We start from the raw sequence: 16,294 nt of genomic DNA on the forward strand, positions 1-16,294 counted from the left end.
ACGACTTTGCATAAGGGAAGTTAGTACAAGAAACGCACACGTTCCTTTTTTGAGCAAATCAGTATTCAGCGCGTTACCATACTGTGGTGGGCCTGCAGTGCATTACGTGGTACAGCACACGCTGTAAAAAATTTCACCGTAGAACATGTCCCCCGTTCTAATGACAGTCTTCTTCAGTTTTTCAAACTGAGGATATTGTTTTTCAACGTGAGTTTTTCAACGAGTTTTTCAACGTGAGGATATTGGGGGAACCAGTCCGCACCTCCACCAAATGATACGTTTATTCGGGGAAGCTGTGGCAAGAGCGAGAGCCAGCCGAAGAACAACAAACACGCGCCCCTGCTCCCACGCGCAGGCAACCCTTCACTTCTTCCCGTGACAATATGACACAGTATTTCTAAATCTTTAGTGTACTTTACCGGTTGTAGCAGAAAAAGATACCATTGTTTCCGATCACAGGACGCAAGCCATAAATGCTATACAGCAACAGTACATGCTGCTGTCTAGCAGTTCTTTGTGTTTGGACATGGTATGGTGCATGCAGGGTAAATTCCATGGTTAAAATATCCAAACATGAACAACTGTTAGATTACATGATCTAGAATACTATATAGTATTTATGTCCCGTGTCATGTGACCAAAAACAATATGCGCTTTTGCTCATGCTGCGCAGCACAGGCGAAATGGGCTGCATGTGAGGATAACAACATCCCGAGGCACGGAGGAAAAGGCATGACTTTACGACCTCTGTGTCAATTGTTTCATGTTGTAATTGCGTACCAGCTCGCCTGTATCTGAGAATAAATTTAATGCATTGTACACGCACCTTAGACATGCAGTGTGTGTTGTGTTGTGATAGTAATGCCACTGCCAATTGAAAAATAATGCTAAAGGTGGATTGTTTCGGTACAATCTTGCTATAAGCATACCCACAGGTACGGCATCTGCGTGACAGGTTTACCTGGAAATAAGAATGTAAATGTCAGTTGAAGTCATTAAATAATTACCATTATCAATATACTGCTGCTGATCATGCCAACAATAGCCCACAAGATGCTCCAATCAGAGAGTCGAACCGACACGTTTATCGGTTCGGTCCGGGTTTAGGTTCGACCGTAAGGGTTCAGTTCCGGTTCCGCTCCGGGAGGCAATTATAATGCTTCGAACCGGTTTTTCCCAAACGGTTCGGTTCAAAAACCGGTTCAGGTGCCACGGGTGCGAATGAAGCACAACAGGCACGTTAAAGCACACTTCTGTTTGTGTTTTACAGTGCTGGTACAGTGCCGTGGCACAGTGGACAGGAAAACGTCAACGGTCGTCCAAGATTTTGAAAGATTTTGCGCGAAATGAAAGACAACATCAGTAGTGGTTACGGCAGGAGCGTAACCATGAATTATCGGTTTGTGTTGACTGCCCCATCAAGTGGCCCATGCCGCGGTGGCTGACAAACCCACTGAGTTGTTCTTAGAATCCTGGCCGGAATATAACAGCCAACATAGCCTGCTACCTCCGCCTAAGTCATTTAAGTCATTGATATTGATGTATTGATTACCAGACAGGAGACACGAATACACGTTAATCAGCAAACGACGCTTCATGGGAGTTGGATTGGAATTGTGCGATTCTGAAAGGCGCGTTATCGTTCATCACTGACCGCCCCCGTGCTACCATGTCGCCGTTAGAGTAAAGTATCTGTGAAACAAAGACAGAGCACGGGCAAGACCAAGTGCAAACAGAGTGTTCGACTCATTTTCGACCGATTCACGGTTTTTAAATACGATGTCAGTATGGTTAGTTTTACCCTTTTTATTTCGAATACACAAAGAAAACTAGCTTGGTATGTTCCTTTGTAAGTTCACACACGCATGTTGGTGGTTTATCCTGCAGCGTCGTACAGACGGACGCATGTTGTATTTGAGCTCAGATAGTTTGCTTTCGCAATGCACTGCAGAAAAAAGAACGGAAGAAGAAAAAAAAACGAAGAAGAGAAAATTTGAAAGACCTAAAGTCGCACAGCCGACGACATGTCCATCGGTTGGTCCGCCTTTATATACACGTATACAGGATGTCCACGATAACCGTAGAAATCATCTGAAAACACATGGCGATGTCCAAGAAAAACTGACAGCTCTCCTATAACGTTTGTGTTACAAACAGGCTGATCTTACAACGCTGCACCTGTTCGTAACCCAAACGTTATAGGAGAGCACTCAGTTTTTCTTGGACGGTGCTATGTGTCAGCGATCATTTCTGCAGTAAGGTTGGACACATTGTATTGGTCATTGTATTGGTCACATTGTATTATTATACCATTATAATATATGTTTCTTCCCGAATGCTACCCAGAACTGTCGTTGATCCATAATACTTTTATATGTTCTTGTGTATGTCTTAGACATTATTTGTTATAGAAGTTTTCTGTCATAACATCCCATTCGTCATTCTCTATTCATCATCTTAAAATAAAGTTGTTGTTATTTCGCGACTCGAGAAAATCCAGAGCATCCCTGCAGGGTGTGACGCCTCCCGGCTTTGGAGCAGACGGAGCACAAAGGGATGGGAAACGCTAACGTGGGCACCCACAGAGGAACACACACAGAGAGAGAAACTACAAACATTTAATGTGGCAAATGCGATACACGATGTAGACGATGGAAATGCTCAGACAGATCTACTATTGCGCTCCCTAACCTAAAGAGGACCCCGGCACGGTGACAAAGTCAGTGCTCTCACCGAGTGCGTCGTCTCTCGTCACACAGTGGTGAATCCTTGATTCGGTGCGAGATTCCCGTCCGAAGCGTAGGGGCCGATGACTGGCTGAAGAGAGGATCCCGGCGTCGACAAAAGATGGAATGCTCCTCCAAGAATTCTCAGTCCTGGGTTGTGACGTCTTTCGAATTATAGGGCGGTGGCCGATGCAGGAGAAAACTACAGCAACTTACTGGCTACTGAACCTCGGTTCTGGCGGTCAGTCGCAGCGTTTTCTATGCGTCCTTTCCGTGTCCGAACCAACCGCCCACAGCTTCTTCGCTTCGTTTTCGCGAGCTTTTCTTTTTGCTCCTTATTTTTAGACACTCTTCGTGGACGCTGTGCTGAAACCGGACACCGGGAACACCCGAACGTTTGCCGGACGAGTCCTCATGGCCCCTCTTGGCACTGCAACTTTGCGCAAGGCGGGTCGTATCGTGTTACAGTTGCCTCCCTCGGGAAGGCCATTTCACTTCTCCCAGAAGCAAATCCTCAAACCGTCACAAGGGCACGACTTTTTCGGCAAGCAAGAGGAAGGATACGAAGCTAATAAAAGGAGGGAAAAAAAGTTAGTTTTTATGTTCATGCACAACATGCAAAGTTCCGCCCTTAGTCCCGTATGAACCGTTATTTGAACCGGTTACCGGTATTTTTTTAGCGATTCAGTTCCAGTTCAGCTCCAAGATGGCGGCGACTGTTTCGGTTCGGTTCGGTTCGGTTCCGGTTCGGCCAAAAATAACGGTTAATAACGGTTTTCGATCGAGGTTTAGATGCGGTTCGTCTCCCTGGTTCAGCCACACGACGCTTAGTGAACGTGCCCCAACAAATTGTATTTCAGTATATGACCCATCTGGTACGCCAATATAGGCAACCGAAGGTGCCCGAACGCATTGCTGCCATCTTCTGAAGATGACAGCATCGTAACGCCGCTCATTTCACGAGCAGGGATGGCGTTACGATGCTGCGATCTTCAGCTTCTTCACTTATAGCGTCCTCGGTCAAGTGGAACGGTGCGAACTAGTGCGGCTTGCCATCCTCGATAAACTGCACTGGTGACCACTGAACGTCCGCGATTAAAGGAGTGCATCCGTTCAGCGCAGCACAGAATTGCCCCGAACCCACACCGAGAAAACCGACTGAGCGCCAGAGTGCAATCCAAGAAGCATCGCGATTGCCGGAAGCACGGCGGAAGCGGCAAGTACCCATGTGTAGGCGGGCAAGCAGCAGCAGAGGCCATCTCAGCATGGTATTCGACCAGTGCCGCTCGCCAGGTGCCGCTAACTATAGGTCGCGCAGCCTACGAGCCACAACGAGCACAGAACACTAGGCGGCGCACGCTAGTATCCATCAGATCCACCAGTGCGGTGCAGTTTCATATTCGATAATGCCTTTGCCGAGGGCACCGCCAGTGTAGAGCGTCACGCACCCCCGTGGTTTCGGGGCAATTCCGGTGCAAGGTTATCGAGGACGCTATTACGCTGGTCTCACAGTGTTTCTGCCTTTTATATTTTGCTCACTCACTCAATTACTCACAGTGTTACTAGGCAAACGACGGGCGCCTGTGATGCGATGCGCTCCGGCTTAGGTTATGCGTTGGAACTGCGGCTGGAACTGTGCCGTGTCCAGGGTGGTTGTTACCATACAAGCAAGAAGGTCGGACTGCATGGCTCGGCACGCTACCGCGGGAGCTAGCATCACATTAGTTATTTGAGAGGGACTATTTGCCAGAAAACACTTGATCCTAAGGGGTATTTTCAATAGAATGCTCGCCTTTTAATGGTGTTCTTGTTTTTAAACAGCAACTTTAACAGTGTTTCATGAGGAATACATCTAATTAAAGGGTGTTTCAGAAAACAGCCACATTTCACGGTGTAAAAGGAGTGCGCCATGGGACAAACATGTGCTTAATAAAGGTGTAAAATCATTTACTGTGATTCAGAGATTCTTAGAACTGGCGGACACAGGGGGAAATGTAACGCCAAGATGAACTTGGTCGTTCGCTGTTGGAATTAGCACGATAACATTCGCTGCTCCTTGCCGGCAGTCAGCTTTTTTGTGTAAGAACGGGGCAAGTTACTCCAGTGTACGATCGCGTGCAAGTGAAAACATTGAGGGATTTCAGCGCACGTTAAAGAACACTTGGTTGGTGGAGGACTTCCTCTCGTCTACCTGTTTGCTCCAGACGCTGTAGAGTCATACTCTGTAGCTCAATGCCATTGGTGCATCTTTCATGTGTGTTTCTTTTTGCTAGCTTTTTGCGAAGTAGCGCATCCAGTGGAGGACAGGTCAGTTGTTGTACTTATGCATAACTTTAACTTCATTCTCATATCTTACCCCATGTCATGGTCACGATTTATTTGTTGTTGTTAATAAATATTAATGGTGCCGTGGTACGTGGCGATGGAAGTAATGGTTACATCCTCCACGTTGCTACCGTCCTCGGTCGGGACCGAATCCGCGATCTTAAGCTCAGCAAACCATCAAACATAAAAACTGCGGTAGGTGGTTGGAACTATAAGCATTATAAAACTTGATTGTTTGATAAAACCTGCATGATGACAGACTTGATGAAACTTGCATGACGAGAAGTAACGCTTTCTCCGAACACACAACCGTTAAAGGAATGTAGCAAGAAACAGAGAATCCTCGAGGAGTATCTTATCGGGGAATGCGGACCGGACGAGTATGTTAGTTCTTCACTGCACCTGCTGAAAGAGGAGGCAGTGTTGTGCAACGAATCATATGAGCTCGTGCGAAAGAACGACGTACACAGGTGACCTACAGAGCGAGCGCGATGCCTTTGTTCGGCGCACCTTTGAAACACCCCCTCCTTGTGAAAAGGACGCATAGCAGATCCGGAAGACGTCGTGACGTAACCTGATCCCGCGGCACGTCATCCGTGACGTACAGCGCACAGCTCAAACAAATAGAAGAGGTGCGTGAACTGAGAAACAGAGAATAAAGGTTGGCTGCTTATATACGGGTGTCCCACCGAAAATGGGCCAGGGGCTAAAGAAAAAACGGAGTGCTCCACAGAAATGCAACCAACTGTACGTGCTTGGCAGTTCTTGGCATGGTCTCAGAAAAAAAAAACGCCGCCCCTTGTCAATTAATTAGCGGTAATTAATTTTCTAACTTTTTCATTTCGGTTTTAGCTCTCAGATGTCAATGAGGAAGTTGTAGTACGTGTCGGAAAAGACGCAACAGAAGTGGTTCGAGGTTGCTATGGCTTGTGGTTTCGTTTTTTACCGGGTTTAAAAATTAGTTTCAGAAGCCGCACGCACCACGAAGCGCTCCCCATAATTCGACGCCCACGGGCGACGATTTCAGTGCACGCTGATAGGTGTGCCGTGAAACAGTTGGAATATCTTCCTCTTGCGTGACGTGGCCCAAGGATGGTCTCCATGTGCTAATCTCAAGGTCAATGTACGCCGGAAGGCGCTGGAATCATCGCTCCCGGGTGCCGAATAGTGGGCAGCGATCTGCGGTCCGCCCTGAATCTGAAATCAACTTTTGAACCTGGGAAAGAACGAAACCACAAGCCATAGCGACCTCGAACCACTTCAGTTGTGTCTTTTTCGACATCTACTACAACTTCCTCATTGACATCCGAGAGCTAAAACCGTTAATTAAAAAGTTAGAAAATTAATTACCGCTTATTAATAGACAAGGGGCGATGAAAAAGAACAACTTTTGGATAAATCACACAATCGTCAAGCACGTACAGTTGGTTCCCTTTGTGTAGAGCACTCCGTTTTTTCTTTAACCCCTGGCCCTTTTTCGGTGGAAAACCCTGTATGTTTGAGCCGTGCCTCTCTCTCACTCCCTCGTCATCATGCAAGACAGCGCACTTGCGAGAGCCCATGAGAAGTACTTTGGGGGAGTGTGTGTGGGTGGGGGGGCGAGAATTTATGTTAGGAGGAGCAGAACAAGTCGGAAGATGAGTTCAGCTTCTCATTTTTTCCCTTACAAACAAACACACAAACGAACGAACAAGCCATCATGCAAGGATCATGTCGGCCATCGGACGCTGCTTTTTTCCGGCTGTTCTCGTAAATTCGACTGCGCAGCTATAGTACACCGCCGAGCAGAAATATTTTGCAAGGTGGCTCCTGGTGGACAGCTTGACAGATGAGGCAGAGTTTGGACCCATGTTAAGGGGACTATAACATCCATCCCGGTCGATTCCAAAACTTCAGTAGCACAATATTTCACGGTGATATCTGACAAGGGTAGCAAAGACCTCAAGGGAATAGGTTGCGTATATGCTGAGCAATCTAATGAAACATATCGAAAGAGCAGACTACGGATTATGAAGTCCCTGTCCACAAGCTCAGCAAAGCGTCACGCGTAACAGGGCCAATGAGAGCGCCTTTTCCAGCACAGCTGATCGGTGAGGACGGCGGGCATCTGAAATGCGAGGCGGCGAGCAGAGAGCCAGCGTCATGTTGGAGTCGTCGTAATACCAAAGTGACCTCGCGTCGCTTCCAAGCGATTCTGGGCATTATAGCGTTGAAGAAATTGTGCTAGATGATGATCATTACTCCACAGACCATCTGCCACTTGACCCTGCCGCAGATGAAGGTGCAGGCAGTGAAAACGAACCGTGCGATGGCGACAACACTTTCAGGTGAGTCATTCACATCGATCACTCATGATGATTGCGCACTGTCAGGCATTTTGACATTTGTCCACTTGGAAATGACAGATGCCTCTGCACCCCTGTGCATGTTGCAATTTCACCACTGAGCGAAACTCACAGCACTTTGAAAGAAATAGGTTGTTTCATACACGTAGCCATGCACGACGCCAGCTCCAAAGCAGACGATATCTCCGAGAGAAAATGGGGGAACGGCGCGGCCCTCGCATTGGTCCTTTTAGCTCCTGCGTCACAGTGATGTCATCAGAGGTTTCGCTGATCGAAAAAATCTCGTTTATTTAATACCCGAACATTTCTCAGCGGAGAAAATCGGTGAAATCGATTTTCGAATGATGCCAAGCATTCTCGTAACAATTTCCTTCCCGTGTCTCTGGATGCGATAATCCCTCTAAGTTTTCCCTCGTTGCTCCTATAAAAACCAATGTTTGTCCTGAATAACATTCAGTTGCGAGTTCAACGTTGAAGGTGTCTGTCTCTCCTCTTTGTGCATGTAAAACGTAACGCTGCTTTTATCATGCTCAGCTAATGTAAGCGAATATGAGTAGAGCTAATGTAAGTAGATTGCGCTCGCTTTTTCGTCTATCTCTACTGTTGTCTAGCCAACTGTACACAGAGTACACAATCGTACAATTGATGCTTTTGGGGGCGGAGAACGATAAAGGGGATGAAACGGACGCGACCTCTGGCCCTACTTTTCTTTCAACAAGAGGCGAACATTAGTGGAACCCATCCCTCCCCTTACTATTTGTTTCGGTTTCAGTCAGTGTACCAACGTAATGATGACGTTCCTCGGGTTGAGGTCTATTGCAGAATTGTACGTTTCTCTTGTGGTTTAGCAGTGTCGAGCCGGCACAAGAAGGGCTGAAGGGAATAGTTATTGAACCTTTACAACATATGTTTAGTACTTTTTACTTGTTTATATCTTGCAGCTTTTCATCCGATTCTGATGATTCATTCTGATTAATTGATGGAGAATATAAAAATATGGATATGTGACACCCTTCGAAGTCGGGTCAAGCTACTCCGGGACACATGAAGAGAATAGAAAGCTTTCTGAACGCGCAGCTGGGTTTTGGACGGTGTCGGAACTTCGGAAGCATGTTTGGAAGGCTTGCTATTTACCTTGGGATTGCTGGACGAACTGGACTTCTTGGTGTGTGTGTGTGTGTTAATATCGTAACTGCTACGGTGGTGACAAAAGCTGCACGCATTTTGTACAGTGGTTTCCAGGCCATTCATTGTCGCACAAACTCAGAGGTGTCGTTCTCTTTTCATGAGAAATATTTCTTCAACACTGCTAGACTCCTAGCGGCCTATAAAAGTAACTTCCTACCGCCGTTTACATCTCCAGCAACTTTTACCTGGCGCGGCTATTGTCATCGCTGCATGCCATGCAGTACATGGATTTTCAAAGAGTATATGGACGTACAAGATATTCTCCCCATCTTTCATGCCTGCAGTCGAAGCTAGAGGCACTGATACACCAAAGTGGAACATATTTTATATCTTATGAAACGGTTTTTACCTACAACACAAGTAGGAGATCTACTAAATGAACACACAAGTGAAGTGGTTATTGTAATATGGAGCGTGAAGCGCGAGAACTAATTTCAGTAGAGGGTCATGAACACAAGTGCGTGAACGGTATTTTTTATGCAAGTTGCCCCTTTCTACAAGGCCATAAAACATGGTTGCGAGTTGAAGTGAACGGTGGCAATAATAAGCTAGCAAAGTGCGTGGGCCAATTAGTATACTGAATGTGAATGATGATCAAAACACTAGCCCAGGCGAAGGATACTATATTTCTGCCAGACAACAAATTTCCGTGACAACGAATCGTGATGCAGGAACAGTTGATGCCCCTACGTGTTGTAACCCTATTTATGTCAGTGAGCGCATAGAACATATGCATGTACTCTAAAATTATACGCTGTGTAGCAGTCATGAAGAGTACTTGATCTACTAATTACTATAGTAGTCACTTGTACTTTTGCTTTAACATTCAAATTGTCTACTTTGTACTACGCCCTAAGTAGTACTTCTGTAGTAGTACTTCTTTGGCATATTACCTTATACATGCTAATTCATGTTGAAAAGAACAATTGCTCAAAAGACATTTTGCATTGCACTACCAGTTCTTATATAGTCTACTTCTTTCTTTTTAGGAAGGCTGTGATGTGTCTCACAGTAACGTAAAGTGCTAGAAAATGTGCAGTCCCAATCTGTTGGCCTGTTTCTTCTATTGTTTAAAGTAAATCTTTTTGGTTCATGTTGCATCCCAGGATTAGCGCTACAGTGCTGTGCACTGGAACATGAGTAACTCGTAAAGTAACTTACTGCTTGTGCATGTCAGTACAAATTTCACCTGTTTCGTTTCAGATTACTAGCTAAGTAATGAATGATCACGGTTCACAGCAAGCACTTATTAAAAGGTCAGTGAATGTCCCTCTCACATTTTACCATCACCGAGCGGTGGCATGCAGTGAACTACAATGTACTTCACAAGTAGTCTCAGGCACTTCGCCTGATATACTTTGTACTGTACTTCAAAGCAACAATGACGCCAGGTGCCGGTACTTTACTTTAAGTTCAACTTTGCCTGTTACTTCTGTCCTCTGTTTTGTGAGACACATTCATTTGCCCTTTCTCCTCCTAGCTCTCATGCCGTGGGGGTGCGTATCTTTGAAGCGCCTTGAATTCAGATGTTATGGACAAGGTTGGTGTCGATTTACTGGGCCGCTGGCCAGAACACCCTTTAGCAGGCGACAAACGTAAGGTTAAGCAATGACTCGTCGTTGTTCCTTCCTGTAGTGTCCTGATGCAGTCTCGCAGTTGATCAGCTGCTTTCTTCATGGTCTCAAGTTCAGTACAGTAGTAGGCACCATTTCTGCACTTCTCAAGGTCTCCGAGGATCATCGCCTTGTAGTACCCCAGTCCTTGTCGAGTTAGCTTGCTGAGGTTACATAAATCAGAATTTAGGGTGGGGCTGGGACGATCAATGCTGGAAGTTTCACCTTCAATCTCGTTAACTGTTTATTCCCTCAAGTTGGAAGTGCATGTCACGACATTGTGTAGGGGGGGGAGAGGGCCCTTTTTGTATGGATCTGGAAGCTTGTCAAAGCCTCAGTCTTTGTACTGCAGAAAGACAGCACAGAAGTGTTTGCATGGCAGCTGTGTCTTTCTGAAGTCCATACAGTTACAATGTGGCTGACTGAAGTCAACGGTGTAAAAGGCGGAAGCTGTAGTTTGAGAATGCACATGGAACGTTCCAGCCTTCTCCAGCATTTGTATGTTGTTCTTGTTGAAATCTTCTGCAGCGAGAAGCCGTTGAATGATATGCTTGACTACTGCTGGTGGACGGTCATGCAGGAACTCTGGTATATATGTGTGGTAGGCTCTGTATGCAGAGGTGAATGTCATATCGTTCCGGAGGAATTCATTTTGTTTTTCTAGGAGGAACTTGTCTAGAAGTATTTGAACCAGCCCAGAGAGACTTTTGCGGCCGCAGTGATTTTTGAGATAATACCCTTTCAACAGGCGGTTTTGGTTTTCTACACCATTGTTCGTTGTCACGTGAAGGTCCAGCCTGTAGAAAGTTACCCAACACTCCTTAATGGAAAGCCAGTGTTGCTTGATGTACTGCTGAAGCTTGGGTTTTGCTTTCCTGAAGGGAGCAGCTTCTAGTTCTTCCACCAGTAACATGTACTCTTGCTCTGTTGCTGCCTTTGCAAGGCTTCTTAGGCTAGTCAACACAACTCCTTGCTCTTGCACTCCATTCACCTTTCTTTTGCACCACCTCTCCCACGCCTGCTCTCGATGAAAGTCGCACATGGCAATACTACTTTCTGGGAAAATTGCTCTTATGGCATTGATCTCAGCAAGGCAGTAATCAACCATCCAGAATTTTGGATTGAATTGCGAGCACCATGTTCTGAACATCATGAGGGCCTCCTCAATGCACTCTGCAGTCTCAAATTGTACAATAAATGTGCCAACGACAAGATACGTGCTTGGTGTTTTTATCACAAGGAAAAACAATGGCAGAGCATAATCTGTTGTCTTATTGATAGCATCAAGGTAGACAACATCCCTACCATACTCCTCCCTTGCAGACCTCATGAAGTTGGATTGGAAACAAAATAGTAATGTTTTCTCACAGCTTTGCGCGATAACACGCAACTGATCGTCGGCTAGAGCATCGTCGTTTTCTATTACAGGTGTTGCTCCAGTGGAAGGTGTTTCCTGGTATGGCCGGAAAAAAATGTTTGCTGATGGATACTTAGCTTTGTAGTTGTCAGTGAACATCATAGTATTTTGTTGGTCCACAGCAATTAACCTGTCCTTCCTTAACGCAGCCTGGATGTGATTCGAGATATCTTTTCTTGTGGGGAAGAACGCACGAGATGTCGCTGGTGGTTTTTCTTTGTCTGCAAACAGCACCATCATCGACAAAAAATTTCAAGCGCGTCTTCACCTCCTTCACAGATGTTGTTCCTTCTTGCACTAGTAGATGTATCCTGTCTATTACTTCCTTTGCTACTGGCTGTGCATGACTTAGGGGGACTCCAAAGTCATGATTTGTGTGGCAGTCTTTACCTGACACTGCCACATAGAAACGGTGCTGGCTGGTCACACTTTCAGGGCCTACTTCTAAATCATGCACTAACTTTGCAAGGCAGCTTTTTGAGGCTTCTTTGCGTTTTCTGTGGCTGCTGGACTCTGTGGTGGCAATCTGTTCAAGGCAGACAAAGTTGAGGGCATTTTGGATTAAAGAAGTTAAGTGATAGGCCTGTACCAAATCCCTTCTACCACTTTGGGCACTTGTTTTTACGCAACTCAGGATTCAAGGTCCCTTTTGATATTGAAGGCAGCTGTGTCCTTACAGGTAGTGCATGTATAGGGCACTGTGTTTTAGGGCTAAACCTCGTAAAACCCGTTTTTACCCCTGATTCGCGTATTGTCACTTGCCACCTCTCCTGTCTTGTCAAACTTCAATGACTAACGTTGCAAAGTGCCACTTCAACCAGTGATACAGGCAATGCTGAATGTTATGCACTCCACATTTAACACGGCTGTTCTGCTTAGAGGACTCAGAAAATGTGCTGAGAGAATGTCCCGCATCGCAAAGGTGTGAAAAGCGCCCCTTTTTTTTATTTTCCACCCAAAAATTTACGTTTCCATCTGATATCGCACAATTTTACCTTGTGTTACAGCTGGAATAAATCCCAGTGTTTACGCTCCAATTTTCAAAAACCATAGAACCCAAAAACACGTGGCCCTATGCATGTAGCATGCTTGTAGCTTCATATTTTGCATCCATTGTAATGTGCATAATACAGTTTTCGAAGAGGGTTCTAACGGACGGTAACCCGTCATCAAAAATTATTTTAGAAGGCAAACTGGAAAGGGAATTCGCTTCTTCTTGCTCTTGTACCCAAATTACAACTGTGACCAACTCAACATTTCCCGAGTGCATCCACACAAATTGGCCTTATTATTATTACGATCACTTTATGAAGTTTCATACCTCAATAATACCACAAGTAGTCGTAAAACACCGAATGTGTTTTGAAGGACATGAACGTTTTGAACATTTTGAAGGACATGAACTACCCATGACAGGACATACTGATGTATACTCAGGAAGCAATACAGAAAGCAGATCCTTAGCCAATGCAAAGCCTTGGAGAAAACACAAATAACTGGCATTGTCTTCTGAAAGCACAAACCACATTTTCTTCGAATGCATATTTCTGCTGTTCTGGAATGTCTTACTTCCTCACTTTATCTATCTTACTTACTTTATCACGAGGAGGGATAGCGCAGGCAATGTAGTAGTGATAAATTATGAAGAGACATGGTCACACACAAATCCTCATTTATTCATCCTTTTATTTATCATTTTATTTATCCTTCAATCTTGCGGAATTCAAGCTTACTCACTGCAATCATGGCATGCCACCGACTTACCTTGTATTGAGGAAAAAGCTCTATTTGCTTCAAGTGCATCGTAGCTGTGCATCCTTTTTTCTTTGTCCCCTGAAGCTTCATTTTCTTCCGTTGAAATGTGTCACTTGGCCAGTCTGTTTCATTGTGCTGCACCTAAAATTAACAGGAACATTTTGTTGGTTACGAAATGTGATAGTTTGTACACTAAAATATTCCTTGAGGCTTGTTTGTAATATAAAGGCATACTAAAAGTGCAGGGATGTTGAGCGACTGAACATGGGCGCCACCAGGATTTTTTCCACTGTGGGGGCAGGGCATAATGTTTGGAGTGATAGTTTTCACGGTACGGTATCTGCAGCTAATTCTATGAGTCGACTGTGCCCGCAACTACATTGTCTTGGCTGAGAAGCCCTACAATTCTGGAATGTAGAGAGCAAAAAAAGCATAATAATTTGTGATAGTGTTGCAAGAGCCATGTTTACTTGCTGAAGCCGGAGCAGGGGAAGTGGAAACTTAAGCTGGTTAGTGCAGTTCTTGACTGTAGTGAACAGCACAGCTCAATGAAGCACTGTCAGCATATTGTGCAGACGACCTAGGCTAACTAATTCGGACATAACTGACAACAGAAAGTTCTTCATCATCGTATGTGTGTGTCACTTTTGAGAACCTGAGAAGGTGGTAGTGGTGTGAGGAAAGCTGTTGATGTGAAAACCTGGGTATGGCTATGGCGGCATGCTGCAATGACCAATGAGGAATAGCCGACTGTGCTTGGTTGAACACAGGTTCCAAATTCTCATCAAACCTACACATTTTCATTTGTAGAATGCCATTTTTAGACCATTTACATATTTATACAGTTCCAAGCTGTGCTAAGCTTCCAGAGGAATATTCCCTGTATAATAATATTTTAGCACATTTTGTGCACATTGTGACCTTTAGTGTCTCATGTTTGCACGCTTGTTTTAGAAAATTTGTGTGCATAAAATCCAAGGTCCTAGTGATCACATGGAAACATGGATGCCTCAAAATCTAGATATTTCTGGACATGGCCACATGGCAGCTTTTGCTTCTGTGCAGTATAAATGTACGTTCCAACTAGCTGCGTTTTCAAGATAACAATTTGTCTGTCGTCTGTGCTGCATCGAGGAGGAGAGGAAGCGCGAGTCACCGAAAATGGGAAGGGAAAACAATAGGCCATTAGACCCTGGGTATTTTCCATGTGGACCTGAAATGACCTGCGATACCCTATGTTGGTTAGAGTCCGTGATGCGAGGCAATCGACAAAAAAGAAAACAGAACCTGTTATTCATTTATTATTGATTTCTAACACCCCAAAATGCCATAAGGCTTTTATGTTATAGCTTTTCTCCCTGGACTCTCAGTTATGGGACTCCCGACATCAAACTTTATTTTTGGCTTTGGAGAGTGGGGAGGTTCATCGCCACGGGCGATACTCTACCCCATTGCTGGTGGGAATGTGGGGAATAAAATAACCAGCCCCTTCACAATAACGATCGAAGTCCAATCTCTTTGGGACTCCCTAAAGAGATTTTACAAGTCCAAATTGTTTGTTGCTCCTAGATTTCATTGTAGAGAGGCTTCGATTACAGGGGCATGTATCCAGACATGGGGAGATGGGGAATGATGGGGAATGTGGTGAAGCGCAACATCTCGAGGAAAACATAGGGCACTTCCAGTGTACAGGCATAATATACTTACAAATACTTGGCCGTGAACATTGTGACGGTCTCGTCCAAAAATGCAGCCTTTGTCCACATGCGAGATAACTCTGAATGGGACATCCAGCGTGATTGGTACATTGCCCTTGCATGCCGAGAATACCAGTTCAGTTTGGCTGTGAATAGAAAGAAGGATATAGTTGGTCTTGTGTTGGAGTACCACATACAAAACCAGGGATTTTTCCAGCATCTTCTACATCGGGGGGGGGGGGGGGTGCCTAACCCGTCATCCCTCCGTGAGTTTCTGTCAGCGAGTGCCTCAATCTGTACAGCATACTGTTGTTGACTGCACCCCCTCCCGAGAAATACCTGCCCCCCCACCTCCAGGTATATTTACAACATAACCCCCCTCCCAAAAAAAAAAAGAAAGAAATCAGATAGGAACCCAGCAGTAGCCAGGTAGCGAGTGCCACATAGAGCCTACAGAATTCCATCCTGTAATTTACCCAGAACCGCAAGCTCGGGAGTGGGGTGCAGTTACATTGTAACAGTGGTGCACAGGAAAAAAAATAGGGGAATGTTGCCAAACGTTCTTTTTGTTCTTTTTTTGAGGGGGGGCTGGATAAATCACTCATTTCAACGCCACACAAACGTAAAACCCTACATTCTACATTCCGAAACATGCGTGCGTTTTGAGCAATAAACATTCCACCTTTGTCCTGGGATTCCTTTGTCTTACGATGTGACGACTCAGCTTGGTAGGAGAGGTTGAGTGATACGATATCACGCTCGAAATCTTCAAGCTCTACCTTGGAACTGACGATACGACCCACTGGGTGCCGCGCTTTTTCAAACCTTTCAGATGTTTCTGAAATAAGAGTTCATCTGCGCGTACATCTCCTGCAACTCCTCCAGTGTCGTGAGACGTACTTGAGCCTTCGCTCATCATATCGCATGTGGTTTAAAACCTTTGTCAACAGCAACCATGCACCTCTTATGGCACTTTCGGTTTTCGGAAGCTTGGCGCGAAATTGAGGAGAAAGAAAACGAAGACGGGAGAAAGCGAGGGCAAGGGAAGGATCATGACGTCAGAGCAGTGTTGGCTCCGCCTTGTTCCCAGCTCACCCTCCGGAAAGTGAGCCCCATGGTGCCGACACCGTCGAGAAGGCGCGCACGCCAACTAAATTTTCGGTTTCAGTTTCTCTGTTGCATCTTAGAAGAAGGCCAGGAGAATGCACACATCCCAGCTTTGAGTTGA

General features: G+C 45.4%; 1 protein-coding gene across 1 annotated transcript; it reads right to left on the reverse strand.

Annotated features, from left to right (window-relative positions):
• Window positions 1–10,531: 10,531 nt before the first annotated feature.
• On the reverse strand, window positions 10,532–11,527 carry LOC135384336 (uncharacterized). The gene has a single exon (XM_064613542.1). The coding sequence runs from the start codon at window positions 11,525–11,527 to the stop codon at window positions 10,532–10,534; it is 996 nt and encodes a 331-aa protein (XP_064469612.1).
• Window positions 11,528–16,294: the final 4,767 nt, after the last annotated feature.

Source organism: Ornithodoros turicata, chromosome 2, assembly GCF_037126465.1.
Source record: "Ornithodoros turicata isolate Travis chromosome 2, ASM3712646v1, whole genome shotgun sequence".
In the NCBI taxonomy this organism is placed as follows: Eukaryota; Metazoa; Arthropoda; class Arachnida; order Ixodida; family Argasidae; genus Ornithodoros; species Ornithodoros turicata.

Coding starts and splice junctions, on each gene's coding strand:
- LOC135384336 (XM_064613542.1), bottom strand. CDS start 11,527: ATGAGGTCTGCAAGGGAGGAGTATGGTAGGGATGTTGTCTACCTTGAT.